The following is a 21,886-nucleotide window of genomic DNA, read 5'->3' as shown; positions in this document are numbered from 1 at the left end:
CACTGTATGGAACCATCTAGCGAGTTCCTGCTAATGGATTTGTATTCCCTTTCTAAGCAAAAACAAATAATCAATAAATGATAACATAAATAAATTCTAAATAATACACATATATGGATAATAAATAACTAAATTAATCAATCATTCGTCAAGTAAGGAGTGACTCATCTTTCTCAGCCACTTACCAACCCTCCTCTTGTCAACGTCACTTCTCGACCTCTTCAGGTCCGTTTGAATCTTGCATCTTCTCTTAATCCTAACCCTCCAGTCCTCACAGTCATCCTCAGAAAATCCCCAGGAAGACATCAGATCTATCCCCTACCTTCTCCATATACAAATAGGTCAAGTGTTTTAACAAGGGTGATGCAGACAAGGTCATCATATTTAGACAACAAGGCAGGACTCACAGTAATGGATTTAAATTGGACAAATTTAGATTCAAGAAAGAAATGGGCAAGAGTATTAACGAATGAAATAAACTTAGCAACAATATAGTGAGCGCTGAAACTATTAGTTGTTTTAAGTGAAGATAACTTTACAAATGGGGATAATAGGCAGTGAAGGACATGGAACTACCCAGTGTAGGCCTTATGGTCTCTTGCAGACTCCCTTATTCTTATGATCTGCCCCTTGACTGAGGTCCTTGGTATTTATCCACTCTTTCGAAAACGATCCTGTAAGCAGGGTATAGTTTGTAGGACTTCCTTGTAGCCGCAGGGCAATCGTCCAGCTTTTGGTGGAAAGGTATTTTACTTGTGACATCTCATCACCGATGACATCTCGTCACCTGTGACAACTCGTCCTCGTCGCCAGTGACGACAGTCTAATTTTGTTGGTTGAGATCTTGTTTAACAAATATCCCCAAAAACAATTCCATCTCAAATAGTGAACCAAGCTTCGAAGGCCACGTTTCCTGACCATGCTTTCTGAGCCACGACAAAAAAAAAAAAAACACCACGCCCATTGGCAATAGCTCCCTTTTACACACATTTTCCTGCAGACTTCTCATCCATGCCCACAAACACCGATCCCGTGAAAGCGGGTGGTCCGTCCATCTAGTACAGTGCACGGTTCCCTCAGGGGAACAGCACCGCATAAGCCTATGTCCTCAGCTGTCTCACGCCCAGTGCATGCACACAACTAACAAAGACATGTTACGATGTAAACTCACGCTTCAGTCGCACATGCAAGACAAGGAATCTATGCATAAAGAACGCGCCAGACATATGCTGTCCCTTTCTTTCATTTTCTACCTTTTTCAATCTCCTTCGTTTCCAATATCTTTGTTTTCCCTCTTCCTCCTCTTCTTCCTTCTTATCTTCCTTTATCTCCAGTAACTTTTCCCTCCTATTCTTTGTTCTTATTTCTTTGCACTCCTCCTCCTCCTACTACTACTACTACTGCTACTGCTACTACCACTCCTACTACTACTACTACCACTCCTACTACTACTACTACTCTTACTGCTACTACCACCACTATTACTACTACAACTACTACTAATAGTACTATTACTACATTTCCTCCTCCTCCTACTACTACTACTACTACTCTTCCTCTTACTGCTACTACTACTACTACCACTACTACTAATAGTACAACTTTTTTAAGGGAAAACGACGTCCATACTCGTGGAACTGTGTGGTGAAAGCAGTCAGTCAGGATCTGTCTCCCACAGACACAGTTCACTGGCCCCTCTCTCGCCAATGACGGTGGTCGACTACCCTTTTGTATTTTGTATTATTTCACTTTAATGAAACCTAACACAAAATTTCATTTATCCTACTTTCTGCTACAGTCTGCTCAAATTCGAGGTTTTGCTGATTTAGGGGGGGGGAGACTTGATATCTCTAAGGCATAGGATGGCTGATCTTAAGTACTATTACCACTATTACTACCACCACCACAACTACTACTACTACTACTACTACTATAACTTCATCTTTCAGACTACTCCATCCACGTCTTTCTATTCTTCTATTAAAAACAATGTTGGTTCAGCGGCAAGGAAAGAAAAAGAAAGAAAAAAAAAACACCAACCTGCCCACCAGGGATGAGTTACGCTTCCTTCTACCTGCGGTTCCTTTCACAACCTTGTATACCCACTCGCGTAGTTCTTTCAGACCAGATAACAGCCCAGTGTACCGTTTTCTACCTGCGCGTCATCGTCGCGGCAGAGACTGTGGGCAACCTACAATGTGTCCGGGTTTTCTACTTACGTTGCGCGGAAACGTTCCCTCTTGCGACTTCTGCTTCTTCTTCTGCTTCTTCTTCTAGATTCCACACCTGAAGGACCAAAGAAGAGGAAGAACTTCAATATCGGGTTTTCTTGATACGGTCGTCTTCTGTAGCTGTGACCGCACGTGCATGCAAAATAATAATGGAGTGTAGGCACGCAGCACGTACGCACGCGCGTGTGCGCACCCAAAAATATACATCTTGCAAGCCTGTATTCTGTATAAATACGTGTGTGTGTGTGCGCGCGCGCGAGCGTATATGCGCATGTGTGTGCATGTGTGTGTGTGCGCATGTGTGTGTGTGCGCATGTGTGTGTGTGTATTTACCTAGTTGTATTATACGGGAAGGGGAGCTAAGCTTGTGGTGACCCGTCTTTGTATCTCGCAACATCTAGTTTGTGTGTGTGTGTGTGTGTGTGTGTGTGTGTGTGTGTGTGTGTGTGTGTGTGTGTGTGTGTGTGTGTGTGTGTGTGTGTGTGTGTGTGTGTGTGTCCGCTCGCGTGTATGTTTATACGTGAGAATAATTATCTCTACACCCCTATTGGAAAAAAACATAAATATAATAAAAAACAATTCAAGAACTGAATCGGGCCAATATGAAAACAAGAGTAAGGCAAAGTTCCCAGTATCAGCAGCAGACAAAAAGACTGACCAGTTAGGACAAGTGTTGACATTAGACCTGAAGAGACGAAGGAGATGGCTTAGGAGACATCAAAGAGGGCATCCCTCTCGAGAGGACTTAATGAGGATAAAAAAAAAATCTGGACAATACAACAGTCATCAAGAATCTTCAAAGTCACATCCGAAGCAATACTCAAACAACTTTACTTAATATCCCACACAATACGAACCACACAGTTGGTTAAAAATAAAATACATTTAAAAGAAATATAATTAACTCATAAATAAATACATAATATAATAAAATAAAACAAAATTAAAACAAAATAACACAAAATAAATTAAAACATTCTGATTCTATATAAAATCGTTTCACTGTGAAAATTCAATATCATGCAACACGATACTGCTTTTACAATGGAGGTCGTTAGGTATTATCATTTAAGGTCTTCAAATTATATAAAGACAATTGTCGTAGATGTCATCCAATCCATCCACTTTTGGATGTAGTGTGGATGAAATGAATTCACCGTGACATGAGCAAGTAGCAATAGACTTAATTTCTATTTATACATTTTTCTGATTATTCATTCTTATATACAATTATTTATTGTCTACGTTGAGCATATACGTTACCTGTCACTATCATAACAAATACGCTACTGATACCTTAATGATGATAATAATGATGATGATAATAATAATAATAATAATAATAATGATAACAATAATAATAACAATGATAATGATAATGATAACAACAACAATAATAATGATAATAATAATTAGATAATAAACACCTACGTTGAGCATATATGTTACCTGTCACTATCATAAAAAATACGCTACTGATACCTTAATGATGATGATGATAATAATGATGATGATGATGATAATAATAACAATAATAATAATAATAATAATAATAATAATAATAATAATAATGATAACAATAATAATAATAGTAATGATTATAATAATTAGATAATAAGAGTACACGCATGCACGTACAAGACAAGATAGATGAATGCATCTGCTTATGCAGAAATAAACATCCAAGTCTGTGACGCCACGATGTCAAGCGTGACGTCATGTCGTCGATCCGTTTTCTTAGCAAATCATTCAAACGTGAAATCGTCTTCCTCTCGGACTACAGTTCTTGGAAGTAAGTGTATATTACTCAAATTTCTGAGCTATATTTATATTTAAACATCTGTTTTTACATAAATAAGTAAACTATGATTTAGTACGAAACTAAATTATTTTTTTATTCACCATACAAAGGTGTTGAGAGATAAAACAGCAACATTCATTTCTCAAGAGGTTATCATTCCATCATCATATTTGAACTGGCAAGGCAAATTTTGTCCATAACATTTGTATAAATAATATACAAATTAACAACTGACATATTAATAAGAGTAAATATGAAGCAGATCTAAATTAAACTAAAAAAAAAAAACGCATATAATTTCACATATTTACGGAAGCAAACACTATCGACTAAAACTTACAACAAGTTATTCAACCGAAAACTGTGTTTCAAATATGGACAACGCGAATACAATCACGCACCAAAAGCAGCAGGAGCTAAACCAACGACCACCAGCGAACATAGACGATTATCCAACTGTGACGTTGGGATTTTCGTCCGAGGAAGATAACGAAAGCAAAACAACAATTACAACTTTTGCGGAGACCAGCATTTCTGGAATCGACGACACTGCAGAGTCTATAGAACTGGACGAATCGGTTATCGAACCAGAATGTAATATAAATCTTTTCGAAACTCGCGGCTTCGGTCACTACAAATACACGAGCGAACCTACAAGCAGACTTGTAGAAGAGTCGGGCGTTCAACAAACACTTCGAACTACGGTGTGTCCAAACCAAACCCAGATGAACCCACAACCCAATGGATCTACAGATTCGAACCCAGAACCCCCAGAAAAGCCACCTCATCCTACGCAAGACGATTCCAACAACCACAACCAGGATAAGGAACCAGGACAAAACCCTGGGGAGTTTATGACAAATTATCAAAATGGTGACCTTTTCCATCAACAAACGGACTTTGTGTGGCATTTGGTAAACCCCGCCCTTCAGCCATACGTATCAAAAGACGCAGACTTGGGTTTGTCTCGGCAGTTTTTCAAGCTCGCTGCTTACCACTTCCAACCCGTCCCTCAGCTGGAAGTTCTTCGCCATCATCAAATGATTCAAGTCCGGCAGCAAGACCTCGCCGAACTGCAGAATCACCCGTTCTTCACCGACCAGATCGCCCTCGAGCGCACGATAAAGCAACACCAGTTCCACAGACTCCAGGTCTTCGTGAAGAGATTCTTCTTCGAGAACTTCGTCATCACCGGAAACACCAAAATCGCGACGCCCAAGAGGTTCCTGTATGACATCTTCGTCCAATGGAATAAGACCCACCAATACTTCGAGGGCCTTCCTTCGAAAGAGACCTTCGGGAAGGCCGCCAGGAAGATTATCTACGGCCCAGGGCGAAGGATCGGGAATCTGGGTATCCAGGAATACTCGTATTCGGGAATCGAGTGCTTACCTAACTCGGAATACTACGACAGCTGGCTGGAGAACCGTCACGTCGCTCTGGTCCGCTACAGGAGTCGTGTCGCGCCAAAGTACTCGCGTGTGGACGCCTCACACATCTGGATGGTCGTCCACTACGAATACGCCAAGGGTGAGAATGGGAAAGAGTACACGGTTTGTAAACAAACAGTCTACAGGCACTACGTCGAGTGGGCCAAAAGGGTCCTCCCGCCCTTCCTGATCGTGAACAACCTCAAAATGGGTCACGTGGTCCATCGGGTCTATCCACAGGTCAGGGATGCTCGTCCGGGATCGCACAAGACGCAGAGGTACTCGTACAAGAATATCCGCCTACGAACGGGCGGACCGATTGCGGATCCGCAGTTCGTCATCCAGGGTTTGAAGTCCACTGGTTGGCAGATTAATCGAGACCAAGAGAAGGAGATTATTTACGCCATGTCCAAAGTCAAATTTGACTAAAAGAGAGAAAACACTCTCTTATATATCGCTTCAACCCACCCACCCACCCACCCAAAAAATAAAATAACTCGAGTGCTTCGACATCTTGCATTTTTCACCTGTTACGTAACTTCAAGACGAGTACTTCTCAAGCAGCATTGCGTATGAAAAGATACCTTGCACGTTCGAAAACACTACAATTTGGTGCGGAAGACCTGCTGATCTACATATTCAAGGAGAACTTCCGTGTAAGACCAAGAAGCGTAAGATTGAACATATTCCAACTTGCAAATTTTTCAGTCCAAATGACTTTATCATTATCTGCGAATAACAACGGGGCCCTCCGAGTCTATTACTCCGACTTTGTGATCTTTCGTGTTTTTTTTTTAAGCATTCAAACCTATTTTCTGAGACTAGAAAATAAAAATCCATGATGTAAAAATTGTCTTGTTTTATTCATTACGTTAAAAACATGAAAGGACGTTTCTGTTTGAAAGGATTTCGTGTGTGTGTGTGTGTGTGTGTGTGTGTGTGTGTGTGTGTGTGTGTGTGTGTGTGTGTGTGTGTGTGTGTGTGTGTTCAATTATCTTTCGTTTCGCTCAGAGTTCACGTTACATTGTTTAGTGTAAATTGATTGATGTCAAACTTTGTGGAACAAACGCGAACCTTTATGAACCACAAATTGGACGACTTCCTTTAATCAAGTGTGTTTTGTTGGAAGAAGAATAAACTGCATTCAGCCAATACGAAAACTTCTGAATTTACCCTCCCTCCCTCCCCCTCTCCCGCTCTGTCTACCGTCCCTCTACTGTCACAGACAGCGTGACAACACTGTAAGCTCCGGTCTACCTGCCTGTCTCTTTTCCCGTTTTCTTTCTGTCAGCACGTTTTCTTTGTTCCTATCTACTTTCCTAATTATCACACGTAGCCAATCTTTCTTGCTTATTATCTAAAAATTTACTCTACCCCTCCCCCACGTTCTCTCCCTCCCACCTTCTCTCCTTATCTCTTTCTCCTCCCCCCTCTCTCTTTCTCTTCCTCTCTCTGTCTATCTCTCTTTTTCTCTCGCTCTCTCCCTTTTCCCCCTCTCTCTCTTTCTCTTCCTCTCTCTGTCTATCTCTCTTTTTCTCTCGCTCTCTCCCTTTTCCACCCTCTACTTCTCTCCCTCTCTCTCGCTCTTTCCCTTCCCTCCCCTCTCTCTCTCGATGTACTTATGACTTTTTTTTTTTACCTCATTTCCTTTCAAGATTCTTTCAACTTCGATATTCTTTGAGCTCTTACTGTTCCCTCATGCCCCCTTCATCTTTTCTCAGACCTTTCTTTGTCACTAAACACACTCTCCCGCTCTCTCAGCTTCGCCATATTCCCCATTGCATCTCTATCACGCCTACTCTAACTCGAAAAAAACTGATGAAGAGACCATTTGGTCCATAATGACACGAAGATTTTTTTCCACACCTCGGCAGAAACAGTTTTGATCTTTCTTTTTTTTTTTTTTTAAGTGTATCTCTTCCCACTGCCAAGACGATTTCCTTTGCTTCTTTTGTCCCTTTCCTGTAAGCGTTCAACCCAAAAGCTTTCTATAAAATCATCTTCCCAAATTCCTTCCATTGTGTTAGTGGAGTAACCGGAGGCATGCTGCCCTCGCATTCGTTTAGCTGTGGGTTCGAATCCCGCACTCCTTCAATTCCCAGCAGTGACACGCGAATTGAGCAAACGTATGTCTCCTCAATACCGTCCCTACACCGTCAATAATATTGTGCAATACGGAATATTGCGCAATATTATTGATCGTACAGGGCCCGCTTTACACCTCCCTCTACAGGCCAACGGAGAGCAGCGGTGTAAGATCGTACAAGGACAGAAGCGCTGGTAAACTACATCTCATAACAACAACAAGCCCTCCATGATAACTACCCACCCTCTCTATTCCCTTTTTCCTTCATCGCCTGTGGCAAATACATCCTCCAATATTGAATAATTATCTAATCACAAATGAGATTGAAGGTAGAGGAAATGGTGGTGGTGATGATGATGATGATGATGATGATGATGATGATATGGTTTAACGTCATAAACTCACCCCTATCGGAAGGCTAGGACGGTGCCCCTCACAGAGGGCTTTGTAGCGTGGAATTTAATGAAACATGCCCTTGGTTCAACTTCGCCGGTGGCAGGGTTCGAGCCGCCATTCCCTCGACCTTCGTCGCGAGTAACGACGCAGGGACGAGGATAAATAGGAGAATTTTAATACCTCAACTTTTTTTTACCCTCAGAGTTCTTAGCCATGTGATCAAGACTCTACGTGTCGAAACGTTGAAGAATTACAATTCTCCCATCAATCCTGATCAACTTCCTCCACCCTCGGTCACATCCTCCAATCTCTACTCCTTCCCCTTGTCTTTGTCTCCTATTTCTCCTCCGGTCCTCTCTTCATCACCTGGATTTTCCTTCCCAATTCCCTTTCTTTCCACACTTCCACGCAATATTCTTTTATGATGAAAGATTAATCCTCACTCGGGGAAAAATGTGGATAATTTTTTTTTATCTTCTTCCCTTCCTCCGGTTTTGTCTTTTCCTTAAATATCTCCCTTCACAAACTCTATGATAACAACTCTTCGTCGCAATATTGTCTCCATAAGAATAAAGAAGACTGCAAGAGACCATACGGCCTGGACTAGGCAGTTCCATGTTCATGTCCATCTATCATCCTTATCCATAAAGTTGTCTATCCTTCTTTCAAAACAACCGATAGTTTCAGTGTTCACTACTACATGGTTAGTGAGTCTATCTCATTCGTTAATCACTCTATTGGTGAACCAATTCTTGTCTATTTCCTTCTTGAATCTAAATTTGTCCAATTCAGTGTTGCCACTGTGATCTATACCAGTTCCCATAAATGAGCGAGATTTTTTCCACAAAAATCCCACAAGGAAATCTGGATTTCCACATATTTTTCCCTACAAAAAGAAGGAATTATTATTATGTACACAAGTAAGTTCATTGCAACATATAATTTGCTCACAAAGCATCCCATTTGAGCAAATTTCTCAAGACACAAATTTGCGGAAAATTCCCACAAAATGGCATCGGTGGTCCAATGTAATTTCATTACTACGAGGAGTCCTGTCCTGTTGTCCTTCCCGTTTTCTTCCAAAATTCTCTCTTTCCCTCTTCCCATTTTCTATTCTATTCCTCTTTCATCATCTTCCATTCTTTATCGGGCCATTATATTACCCTCTCCTCTCCTATGCCTCCTCTTCTTTCTCTCTCTCTCTCTCTCTCTCCGCCTCCTACTCTTCTTTTTCTACCCCACTTCACTCACCTCCTCCTCCTCCTCCTCTTCACTCACCAGCTCCTCCTCTTCATTCACCAGCTCCTCCTCCTCCTCCTCCTCTTCACTCACCAGCTCCTCCTCCTCCTCCTCTTCACTCACCAGCCCCTCCTCCTCCTCCTGTTCCTCCTCCTCCTCCTCTTCACTCACCAGCTCTTCCTCCTCCTCCCCTATCTCCTCTTCCTCCTCCTACATCTTTAACCCCAACATCAAAAGCTGCCGAGATCACAAGCGACGAAGACTTGGTCCGCCCGCCCGCCCTCCCTCTCTCCCTCACTCCTTTCGTTTTCGTCGTCGTCGTCGTCGTCTTCTTCTATCCTCCTTCACCATCCTTCTCCCCTAATCTCCTTCCTCCTCTTCTCGTTCACTTCCTTATTCACCGTCCTACCCTTATCATACCCTCTCTCTCTCTTTGTCTGGTTATCTTTGTACTCAACTAGAGTGGAATGGGTGGGGATGAAATGGGTGGAAGTGGAATTATGCCTTTTGACTTTGGCTACTTCCCTTGTAAGGGGGAAAAGCCCATAGTATATGTATGTATGTATGTATATATACCTTTGTACTTGTTCTTTATCCAATCTCCTCTATTCAGTGCTATGATTCCTCTACCATCTTTACCAATCCCCCTCCTAAAAAATATATATATATAAATATAATAAGAATAAAATAAATAAATAAATAAAACGTCATATTCCTCTTTTCTTTGTTCTTCGTCTACTTCTCGTACCCACATCTTGAGGGAGAAAAAAAAAAAAAAAATCCTTCCCGTTTTTTTTTTTCCGAAAACCACCATTACTTTCTTCTTCGCTCCCCGGCCGCAGCCATTTCTCATTTCACTCCTCCGTTGTTCGAGTACCCCCCACCCCCCACCCTCCCTCCATCTTCGCCACCACTCCATCCTCAAGCCTCCTCCTCCTCCTCCTCCTCCTCCCTTCCTTCGTCATTACCATCTTTTCATCACCTCTCGTAGAAACCACTTCCTTCAAATTGCCTGGTGATCCCTTTCTACCTTCCTCTCTTTCTTCTTTAACCATCCATACCAGAATCCCTCTTTACTGTGTTATTGTATTATCATAACTATTAATATTAGCCTATTACTATCATCGTTATTACTATTACTATCATTATTATCATAATCATCATTATCATTATTACTCATCGATATTTTTCATCTTTATCATTATTTCTACTATTATAATCACTACCCTTGTTAATCATCAATAATTATCATTATTATTACTATTACCGTTATTATACTATCATCATTATAATCACTATTAATAATTATTACTATTAACGTTATTACTATCATTATAATCATTAACATTATTAATCATCAATAATTATCATTATTATTACTATTACCGTTATTATCACTATTATCATCATATGTTCTTTTGAGGAAACCCGCTGAAATCTTCATCTACAGTTAGCGTCCCTTCCCCTCCCTCCCTCCCTCCCTCCCTCATCCAGCTGGCTACAAAGCAACCAACCACTCACCCTTATTCCGCTCCAGAAACCAAGCACAGGGCATCATCGTCTCAAGACGGCCGCTCACATAACACTATGTGTACTCAGTGGCGTCCTGAGGGAGTGTGGGCCGAAGGGGCGCTATCCCCCCCCCCAGGGGGATCCAAATGGAGTACGGGCATCCAATCAGATCATTTGAGGGAAAATTAATTTAATCAATTTGGTTGGTTTTTCAAATCGAACCAAACGTTTGTTTTGTTTGTTTACATATTCGAAACGTTTTCCTTTCTCGTAACGTTTCCGGGGTTTCGTCACAAGATCCGTGATGTCTCGCTAGCATGCTACTCGCTTTTGCTACTTCGTTGGAGTAGAAACCACTTCGGTTACGATTATTTTCTTCTTCAAATTTCCAAATGTCAAATGAATCTTGCGTCATAGAGTGAGAAGCTGAATGACGAACTAAGAGAAGTTAAACCTAAAATACAAATGTTAGACACGTTTCTACTCAAACTTAGTAGCAAAAGCAAGTAGCATGCTAGCCTAGTGTGCCACCACCGTGCCGGACTTCTGTTTGCGTAGAGTCGTTCATAGAAATTGACGTCATGGGGAGGGGGTGGTGGAGGGGGGTTGGAGTCATGTGTTCATATCATCATTCATATCCTGATATGACTACGTCCAGGAGACGCTGCATTTATTCGACAATTCGCCGTCCAGAAGCACTGAGACTGGAATGTGGCAACGCATGTAAGTACACACACACACATGTACACACACACACACAAACTATTCAAATCCTAATATTAACTCTAATTGTACATTGTCAATGTATCACTGTTAACTCATCAAACCGATTATCACTATTATTATCATTATCATTAATATTTACAACCTACAATAGGACACCTACCAGACAGACAACAACCCATTTCACAAAAACCCACAACCCCACACGTCCTACAACCCCACCACCTACGACATACAACGCCATAAAACAACCTCACTTACACATCCCGGACCACAATTCCCATTCGCAGCAGAGGACAAATTTTCTCACTTAAACATCTTTCGCTGCATCGCTTCCTCTACACTTGCCCATACCCGCATCCTTCCGTTTTCTATGAACTCAATTCCAGACCTCCGGAGCTTCCTATAATCAACTTTTTTTTTTTCTTTTCTTTTTTTCTATTTCCAGGATTTCAACAAGAGTCCCCACGGGCACCCTGATCCCGTTAATCACAGATTATTTTTTCCCCAAATCCCACGTTCGATCCCTCTCTCACCCGCTCTACCCAGTGGTTCTCTTAACACAATTTGTTCTGTCTAATGCGACACCTTCGGTCGGGGGGCGACCTCTGTAGCAAATGCGAAATATCTCGGTTAGTTTAAGTTAATATTTCGTCAGCGATTACCAGCGCTTCTATCCTTGGAGACAGTATCACGCCGAAGAGGTGGTGTCATACCTGTTCACACTAGCGGTTTGAACCGCACGGAAACCGCGGCGGTACCGCATAGTCAAGTAAAAAACTGCGTGGTTTTGTGTGAACGCCTCCATTGACTTACAACGTAATTGAACTGCCGCGGCGGTTGGAACCGCTAGTGTGAACAGGGCCATAGAGGTGGTAAAAGGGGAGAATTACGGAGAGAGGCGAATGGGTCAAAATTACAAAATTAAAAGTGATTATTTTCTTTCCCAAGGACCCCCTTCTGTGCCTGACGGTACCTTTTCCTTTCCTTCTAGATGCCGCCAGACTATTTTATTCATCCCTAATGGCACCATCCCGGTAGTACGAAAGAATGAACCTGCCCAAGAAGGAAATAGGCAAGAACCGGTTTACCAATAAAGTGGTTAACGAATGGAATAGACTTAGTAACCATGTAGTTAGCGAGCGCTGAAACTATCGGTTGTTTACTGAAGGTTAGGTAACTTTATGGATTGGGATGACAGGTTGTAAGAGACATGGAACTGTGTAGTGTAGGCCTTATGGTCTCTTACAGTCTCCTTCATTCTTATGTTCTTAAATACTCAGTGCAGTTTCCTTCATCAAAGCGAACACTGATCATAATCAATCCACTTTGATCCCCTCCACCACCCCTTCCACTCTCTGTTCCCCTCCACCTCCACTCTCTGCTCCCCTTCATCTCCACCCTCCACTTCCACCATCCACTCTCTGATACCCTCCACCTCCATCCTCCACTCTGTTCCACTCCACCTCCACTCTCTGCTCCCCTCACTTTCCCCTCCACTCTCTGCTCTCTTCCACTTCCACCCTCCACTCTCTGCTCCCCTCCACCTCCACCCTCTGTTTCCCTCCACCTCCACCTCCTCCACTCTCTGCTCCCTTCCATCTCCCCCTCCAATCTCTGTTCCCCTCCACTTCCACCCTCCACTCTTTGTTCCCCTCCACTTCCACCCTCCACTCCCCTCCACCTCCACCTCCACTCTCTGCTCCCCTTCATCAAGGCAGAACATTGACTCGTATTGAATTTGCAATAAAAATAATAATAATAATAATAATAAATAAAAAATAAACAATTATATATACATATATATATATAACCCTACGACACTTCAACCTGACCCACAACCCATCAGACCTATGCAAATGTATCTTTCGTTGTTATTACATTCATACCCTTGTTTACAAAGTTCGTTTTGATTATAAAGGGCCTACTATAGGTGAAGTATGTCCAATATGAACCAGTGGACTTGTACAAGAAACCATGTACCACGGGTCAAGGTTGTGGCAGAAGCCTTGCGGTTACTCCATCACAGGGACTGCAGCGCCTAAAAGCCCAACCTCCAAACTTCGAAAAGTTTTCAAAATTTCGAGAAGAAAGAAAAATATCGCTTGGGTCACGTGGTCCGCCCACAGGCGGCTCCTCACGCTTGAACCTCCTCTTACACCTTTCTCCCCAAAACACAACCAACATCCCCTATCCTGATCCCCATATCCATCCCACTATCCCTATACTTACCCATATATCCACTCCAACACCTATACTCTTCCCTATGCTTTAAAGATGGTCAGCACTCAACCACTCTCTGTTTTTAGTTTCGTTTTTTTTTTCATAAAGACCACAGAGTCACACTAACTCCCTTACGAAATGAACATGTCAACCGGTAACGATTACATAAAAGTTGCCAAGTGTGTCCTTCCTCTGCGGGAACGAACTGAGGTGCCTCCAGGATTTCAGGACATGGTTATGAGAACATAAGAATGGAAGAGGCTGCAAGAGACCATAAGGCCTACACTAAGAACTTCCGTGTCCATTATCACCTGCCAACCCATCTATAAAGTTATCAAACATTCTCTGAACGGACGATAGTTTCAGCGGTTAGTATATGGTTACTAAGTCTATTCCATTCTTTAACCACTCTATTGGTAAACCAGTTCTTGCCTATTTCCTTCTTAAACCTAAACTTGTCCAGTTTAAATCCGTTATTACGAGTCCTGACCCTGTTGTCATGTTAATATGACTCTGTGCCTATGCTATATTCACATTCCACAGAGCTTCCATTAAATAAAAATATTTAATGAATGATAATGTCTACCCCTATCTACACACCAGAGCTTCTACCATCAACCAGGAAGGCTATACTACCCTCAACCATCAATCATTTCCTTTCTATCTTAGCTTTTTTCCCTGACATTATCATCTAAAGATAATAATGTCAGGATAAGAATATCAACAATGTCTTTGATTTCCATATCAACATTCCATAACAAAAACAACAGTAATGACGACAACAACAACAACGTGAATGGAAACGTGTAACTGTTATATAAGAATAAGAACATAAGAATGAAGGAGACTGCAAGAGACCCCAAGGCCTACACTAGGTAGTTCCATGTCCATCACATACGTAAGCAGATAGACTAAATACAATACACAACAAGTCAATCTATCAAACTCTTCACTCAACTTGACCACAACATATCCTGATCCAGACCGCCATAAGGCTGAGGTACGAAGACGACAGCCCCGTAAACCTCAAGAGGAGAAGGAGGAGGAGGAGAAAGAGGAGAAGAAGAAAAATAAGAAGAAGAATTAGAAGAAGAAAAGGAAGGATGAAAGGAAGAAGACAAAAGAAGAATTAGAATAATAATACTAAGAAGAAGAAGAAGAAAAAGAAGAAGAAGAAAAAGAAGAAGAATTAGAAGAAGAAGAAGAAGAAGAGAAGAACAAGAGGAATTAGAATAAGAAGAATAAGAATAGGAAGAAGAAGAAAAAGAAGAAGAATTAGAAGAAGAAGAATAAGAAGAAGAAAAGAACAAGAAGAACAATAGGAAGAAGAAGATGTCCGTGTGGAGAACCCACTGCCACTCCCTTCCGCCTTCTCACTCCTCCCACCTATCATCAACTTCAACCCTAAGATAACCCCCACCTCCACTCCCACTTCCCAGCTCCTCCACGCCCCGCCTCCTCTCTGTCACTGTCCCCCCTCAGCGTTGACATCTTCATCAATATCTGTCACGTGACTAATTCCGTCCTTGTTATCAGTCCCTATATCTTCTGCCATGAGTTTCCTGTCTACCATCTGTCAGCAAAGGTTTGAGCAGAAAATCCAAAGCTTCAAGAGAGCCATTATTTTTATTTTTCCGAAAAAAAAAACAAAAAAAAAAAAAACGTCCATTTTAAAGTGGGTTATCACACTGGGCTTCCACGGGCTTCACCAGCGCCGGCAGTCGAGAATTCGTTTGAGTAAAAACGACTTCGGTTACAAGATTTGATTTTTCAAATCTCCAAATGTCAAATTATCTTTCCGTCATATATAGCAAAGCTGAAAGATGAACTAAGATATTGTAAACCTATACGAATGTTAGACTTACTGTTGACGTGTTCTTAGAGAAGTCTAGATTTCTTTAAGCGAGGTCATATTCGAGTTATCTAAATGGAGGTTGGAGGTGGGATGTTGAAGGAAAAATAGCCCAGTGTGATAGCCCCTCAAGTTGAGGAAGATTCATTTTAGTACAAAATCTAAAACTACAAGAAAGATTTTTTTTCTTAAATAATTAACACTAAAAGAAAATATAAAATTTTGAAAATGAATAAACAAATAAACAAATAGACTCTGAGGAACCCGACGGCCACAGCAATTTTACCAAAACGGGTCAAAGGCTTTAACAAGGGTGATGCAGGCAAGGTCATCATATTAAGACAACAGGGCAGAACAAATTTGGATTGAAGACGAAAATAGGCAAGAACTAGTTCACTAATAGAGTGGTTAACGAATGAAGTAGATTTAGTTACCATTTGATGGGTGCTGTAACAATTGATTCTTTAAGATTAGATAAGTCTATGGATGGGGATAAAGGTGGTCATGGACATGAACTGTCAAGTGTAGGCCTTATGGTCTCCTCCATTCTTAAGTCCTTACATGGAGTCTTTCGGTTACTAAAACCACAATTCAGGTTAAGTTTACTCGAGAATCCTAATCAGGGAAAGGGGAAGTTTAATGTTAGGGGGGCCCCGTCATTAATTCAGATCATGCCCCCTTATCACCAATTCCACACCTTAAAAAAAAAAAAAAAGGGAGAGAGAGAGAGAGAGAGAGAGAACCTTATTCTAATAAATTCGTCCAATATTAGCGAGAATAGAGTATATACAGTACACCATCGGCGTAACGGAGATACCCCATAATTTCAACCCATAACCTATACTTCCAACCCCCCACCCCACCCATCTCCCCTACCTGGCGTTACTTCTATAAAAACGTACAGCGCGCAGCAGGACTGAAAAATGACTAATTTGTCACCGCGAATACTTCCCGTCTTACTACCTCGCCTGCAAGAAGGTACCCTCATCTCACACTCTGTCCTTGTCACCAGTTCCCTTTTTCCCTGTCACGGCTCCCCCTAGTAAGGCAACCCCTACACAATACCCTTCCCCTTCTCAGCTTCAGTCACCGAAAAAAAGGCAGGAACTGGTTCCCCAACAGAGTAGTTAACGAATGGAATAAACTTGGAAGCCAAGTAGTGGTGAGCGCTGAAATAATTGGTTGTTTTAAGAGAAGATGAGATAGCTTTATTGGATGGGGATGACAGGTGGTAATGGAGATGGAACTGACTAGTGTAGGCCTAAGGGTCTCTTGCGATCTTCTCTATTCTTGTGTACACTGTTCCTGTGGTTCACCATCTTCCTCCGCTTGCTCACCCCCCACCCATATTCTACTTCCTGTGTGTGTGTGTGTGTGTGTGTGTGTGTGTGTGTGTGTGTGTGTGTGTGTGTGTGTGTGTGTGTGTGTGTGTGTGTGTGTGTGTGTGTGTGTGTGTGTGTGTGTGTGTGTGTGTGTGTGTGTGTGTGTGTGTCTGGAGGGGGAGGAGGCTGAGGGTACAGCGGCGCAAAAAGAGACTTGACTTCTCTAGAGGAGGAGGAAGAGGAGGAGGAAGAGGAGGAGAAGGAGGAAGAAGAGGAGGGAGGAGGAAGATGAGAAGGAGGAGGAGGAGTAGGAAGAGGAAGAGGAGGAAGTGGAAGAGGAGAAAGAGGAGGCGAAGGATGAAGAAGAGGAGGAGGAAGTGAAGGAAGAGGAGGAAGAGGAGGAAGAGCAGGAGGAGGAAGAGTAGGAGGAGGAGGAGGAGGAGGAGGAGGAAGAAGATGAATAGGAGGAGGTGGAGGAGGAGGAAGGAGGAAGGAGTAGGAGGAGAAGGAAGAGGAGGAAGAGGAGGCAGAGGAGGACCCCAGTCCCCGTCGCTTCCACTTGGGCCTTTTCATGAAGCAGACTAGAGACGTCACGATTTTTTCTTTTCTTCTTTTTGTCTTTCTTTTCTTCCTTCCAGTTCGAGTCCTGACTTCGGGGTTCTCAGTGTCAACATTTATTTACAATAACCACATTGTCCCGGATGCTCGCTGGCCGGGCGGCTTAAAGCGTCGCTGCTTGCAGCGGAGGTCGAGATGGCGGCAGTTCGAGCCCTACCACCAGCGAGTTGGACCAAGGGCATGGTTCATTAAATTCCTCGTTATAAAGTCCTCTGTGAGAGGCACCGTTCTAGCCTCCTGATAGGGGGGGAATTCGTGACGTTATAGAGAATTATAATTGTACTGTCAATACTCCCAATAGAATATTCCTGAGAACCGGACGTTTTTGATTAATAATAGAATTACAGTGTTAATAAATATATTTTGTATTAAGTGAACGGGTGCAAAATAACGAATTAGACGTACATGACCGGTAACATCAAAAGACGTAAACAATGACGTCAGAGAAAAATATGACGTCACGGGGAAGATGTATGACGTCATTGGTGAGTAACGTCATGTGGAAGTTATGCCAAGGAAATGCTGTGACATCAAAGAGCCATGACGTCAAACTCCCATGACGTCAGCGGAAGTGCCAAGTCATGACGTAAAGACGTCAGGTAAATTGGCGTCACGTCTAGTTAGATCTACGTCAAGGAAACGCCTTGAACCACGACGTCACACAGGACCCTTGACGTCAGGGACGAGCCTCTGACGTCAGGCACTACGTTCGCAACGAAGCTAAATATGGCGGCACACTGGGCTAGCATGCTACTTGCTTTTGCTATTTCGTTTGAGTAGGAACGACTTCGGTTACAATATTCTAGACTAAGATCATCTCGACAATGTGTCTAACATTCGTATTCTAGGTTTAACCTCTCTTAGTTCGTCATTCAGCTTCTCATTGTACGACGCAAGAATAATAATTTGACATTTGGAAATTTGAAAAAACAACATATAGTAACCGAAGTCATTTCAACTCAAACGAAGTAGCAAAAGCAAGTAGCATGCTATCGAGAAATGCCTAGCGTGACGCCACCTTAAGGCACATCCAGACATCAGAGACGAGTTAATTGACGCAAGCAGAGATGGGAAGAGGGGTTATCCATCCCACAGAAGAAGAAGAAGAGGCAGAAGAAGAAGAAGAGGCAGAAAAAGAAAAAGAAGAAGAAGAAGAAGAAGAAGAAGAAGACGAAGAAGCAAAAGAAGAAGTGTGAGGGGGGGGGGATGTCAGGAGTCTGGAACCAGGCTGGGGCGAGGTCCAGCCCCGCCCCGGCCCCTCGCCACCATCAGGGCCGGTAATCAGTCCGCGGGATGTCAAAGGCGAAGAAAGGTCCAATAAATCAATAAGCGATGATGTGCGCTGGAAGGGCCATCCAAGGAACTAATCACAGCCGCTTGTCCAGGTAAGCGAAGACACTTAGTTCCTCACAAGTCCTTCACAAACTTCAAAGCAGTGAACACTTAAACTATCGGTCGTTTTAAGATAGTTATATAACTTTATAGATGGGGGCATGGAACTGTCTAGTGTAGGCTTTATGGTCTCTTGAGGTCTCTTTCGTTATGTTCAAAGTGTAACCAGGCCTAAGTACCGTTGTTTCTTAATATCTTCGAGTAGGTTAAGTGTCGTTACTTGCGGCGAAGATCGAGGGGATGGCGGTTCGAACCCTGCGACCGGCGAAGTTGAACTAAGGGTATGGTTCATTAAACTCCATGGAACAAAGTCCTCTGTAAGGGGCACCGTCCTAGCCTAAGAATGCAGAAATACGGTTTAATTCTGAAGACACTTTGTGGGACTTCTTGGCATCGTTGTCAATAAATCTAATTTTTTTTCGAGAGTTAACCTGAGAATGAAGGAGACTGCAAGAGACCATAAGGCATATACTAGGCAGTTATTACGTTTATTCTTAAGTCTATACATACTCTTTATCATTTCCTGGTTACTGGTACTTGCCATCGACAGTGATGGCAGTTTTTGTTTGATGACAGTGAGATACGAGTTTTCTGGTTGCCTAATGAAACTAGAAATAGTATCTAGCTATACAAGTACAACCAGAAGACTGCCTGTCCAGCGGTTCTACTAGAGGACTCAGTCAATTTTGACAAAACCTTAAATTTTCCGGACATAGAAAAAAAAAAAAAAAAAATCCACAGACGGGTCACAAAAATAGGAACAATGACCTAACACACTCGTTCGTCTATCCATATACGAGATCACCCTAGAAACAAATGGATTCTGAAACCCGTAAATCACTCTTGACTTAGCAATCTCCTCGGTCGGGACGGGGTGAGAAGACAGGCTGGGTCATGTCGCCCCCGGGGGAAGGCGAGAAGTCAGACCATGATTCCATTACATCTACACAATAATAATGGTCACTACTGGAAACTTTATATCTCCTTCTATCTCTATCACTCTCGCGCAAATGTGAACATACACGCACACACACACGTACATACATGCACACTCATATATAAGAAAACACTCACACATACACGATCAAACAACCAAGTGCACGCTCACACACGCATAAGAACATGAGGATGAAGGGGACTGCAAGACATCATAAGGTCTACACTAAGCAGTTCCATGTCCATTACCACCTGTTATCCCCATCCATAAAGTTGTTCTAACCGTTTCTTAAAACAACCGATAGTTTCAGCGCTCACTACATGGTTACTAAGCATATTTCATTCGTTGACTACCCTATTAGTAAACCAGTTCTTGCCTATTTCCTTCTTAAATCACGCACGCACGCGCGCGCGCGCACATCCGCTACAAGGGGGAACAAACAAACATACTATCAAGAGATTAGTGAAGTGGTAATCAGAAGTGTTGGGAGCCTACGCCAGGAGGCGCTGAGTAGCTACGGCCGATGCCGTCACCTTTACCCTATTATGTGCTTTGGGTACTGTTGGGGGGGGGGAGGGAATTGGAGAAAAGTGAGGGACTCGAACCCATAACTAAGCGAATGCGAGACCAGCCCGCTTCAGATTACGCCACCAGCACACAGATAGTGAGTAAAGGATCTTATATCTACAAGTCAATAATAAGACATAAACTCTGGTTAGCTATTTGTCTAGCATTGTTCTCTAAATTAGGGTATGTCTGTTGTACCTGGATATGAGTATTCTTTTCTATTAACAAAGGTCGTATACTTTTCGAACAGACCTCGTAGATCAGAGGTTCTCAAACTTTATTGCTTGGCGGCGCACTAATGACATATCTAGGACTTTGACGGCGCACCAACTCTACAGTTAGTGTAGTGGAAGTTTGGTACCTATTTCACCGACATAGAAATACACTTTTGGCATAATATAGTACGAATATGTGCGCATATGCGCGTATAATAAATATAATAAATATAATAATAATAATAATAATAATAATTTTAAGAATACACCTACAGGGCTCTCACATGGGTCGACAGTTCTAGTCTGAACATGCCGCCCACAAGGCTGACAAAATAATTATAATGAAAAAAAAGTCAAAGGTGCCCTGAATATTTTACCGTAATATACGAATTTTTGCGTTAGAATCAACAGAATATGAAACATTTCCCCCCCTTATCCTTTCTGCGATAGGTACATTAAATAACATTTTTAAAACCGGTTTAATTATTTCGCAAGGCAATAGCTATAATAGGCAGTACGGGATGGTGGACATGGGAAGTGGTGATGGGGGAGGGGGGAGGGGGAAGGGGGAGGGGGGAGGGGGCGTCACTGAGATCTTTGCCCCAGGGCAGCCCTTAGGCATATAAGGGCTCTGTATACCATACATGGGTGATTTAATAGAGGTGTTCAAGTGGATCAAAGGCTTTAACAAGGGTGATGCAAACAAGGTCATCATATTAAAACAACAGGGCAGGACTCGCAGTAATGGTTATAAACTGGACAAATTTATATTTAAAAAGGAAATAGACAAGAATTGGTTTACTAATAGGGTGGTCGATGAATGGAATAAACTTAGTAACCATGTAGTAAGCGCTGAAACTATCAGTTGTTTTAAGAAACGATTAGACAACTTTATGGATGGGGATGACAGGTGGTGATGGATACGGAGCTGCCTAGTGTAGGCCTTATGGTCTCTTGCAGTCTCCTTCATTCTTATATTCTTATGTACATACATATACCAAAGGCTTTCTTCCCCCTTACACGGGAGGTAGCCAAAAGAAAAAGGCATAGAAACCACTCCACCCATTCCATCCCCTACATACTCCACTCCCCTCCACCCTCTTCCCTCCCTCTTATCTTGGCACCTCCTGGATGACGGGTCATCCCTGCATCTTATCCACTGCCCTAGGTCAGAAGCAAAGTCACAAGACACAGCACATCCACAGCAAGGCCGCTTCGTTAATTCGGCGACCCCCCCTTCTCCGTCCCCTCGTGTAGAAAAGAAGACGAGGAGAAATCCCTTCGAGCTGCATACCAATCCATTAAAATTACGCGGCGCAATTCTAGCATAGTCGCGGCACAC

At 42.5% G+C, this 21,886-nt stretch overlaps 2 protein-coding genes across 3 annotated transcripts in view; one reads left to right on the top strand and one right to left on the bottom strand.

The window, feature by feature from the left end:
- The window catches only part of LOC143018230 (uncharacterized), a 542,359-nt gene that overhangs the window by 306,228 nt on the left and 214,245 nt on the right, over positions 1 to 21,886 (bottom strand). For both annotated transcript variants that reach the window (XM_076173475.1, XM_076173476.1), the window contains exon 2: positions 2,220 to 2,286. The gene's annotated coding sequence lies outside the window, so the exon portion shown is untranslated. The remainder of the gene's footprint in view (positions 1 to 2,219; positions 2,287 to 21,886) is intronic.
- Positions 3,926 to 6,284, top strand: LOC143018433 (uncharacterized). The gene is made up of 2 exons (XM_076173794.1): positions 3,926 to 4,023; positions 4,143 to 6,284. The coding sequence occupies exon 2, from the start codon at positions 4,407 to 4,409 to the stop codon at positions 5,889 to 5,891; it is 1,485 nt and encodes a 494-aa protein (XP_076029909.1). The 5' UTR covers positions 3,926 to 4,023; positions 4,143 to 4,406; the 3' UTR covers positions 5,892 to 6,284.

This window comes from Oratosquilla oratoria, chromosome 34 (genome assembly GCF_046742065.1).
Source record: "Oratosquilla oratoria isolate Oo_2021 chromosome 34, ASM4674206v1, whole genome shotgun sequence".
Lineage (NCBI taxonomy): Eukaryota > Metazoa > Arthropoda > Malacostraca > Stomatopoda > Squillidae > Oratosquilla > Oratosquilla oratoria.
The sequence above is the reverse complement of the archived record's forward strand: the minus strand, read 5'-3'. Positions and strand labels throughout refer to the sequence as shown.

Coding starts and splice junctions, on each gene's coding strand:
- LOC143018433 (XM_076173794.1), top strand. CDS start 4,407: ATGGACAACGCGAATACAATCACGCACCAAAAGCAGCAGGAGCTAAAC.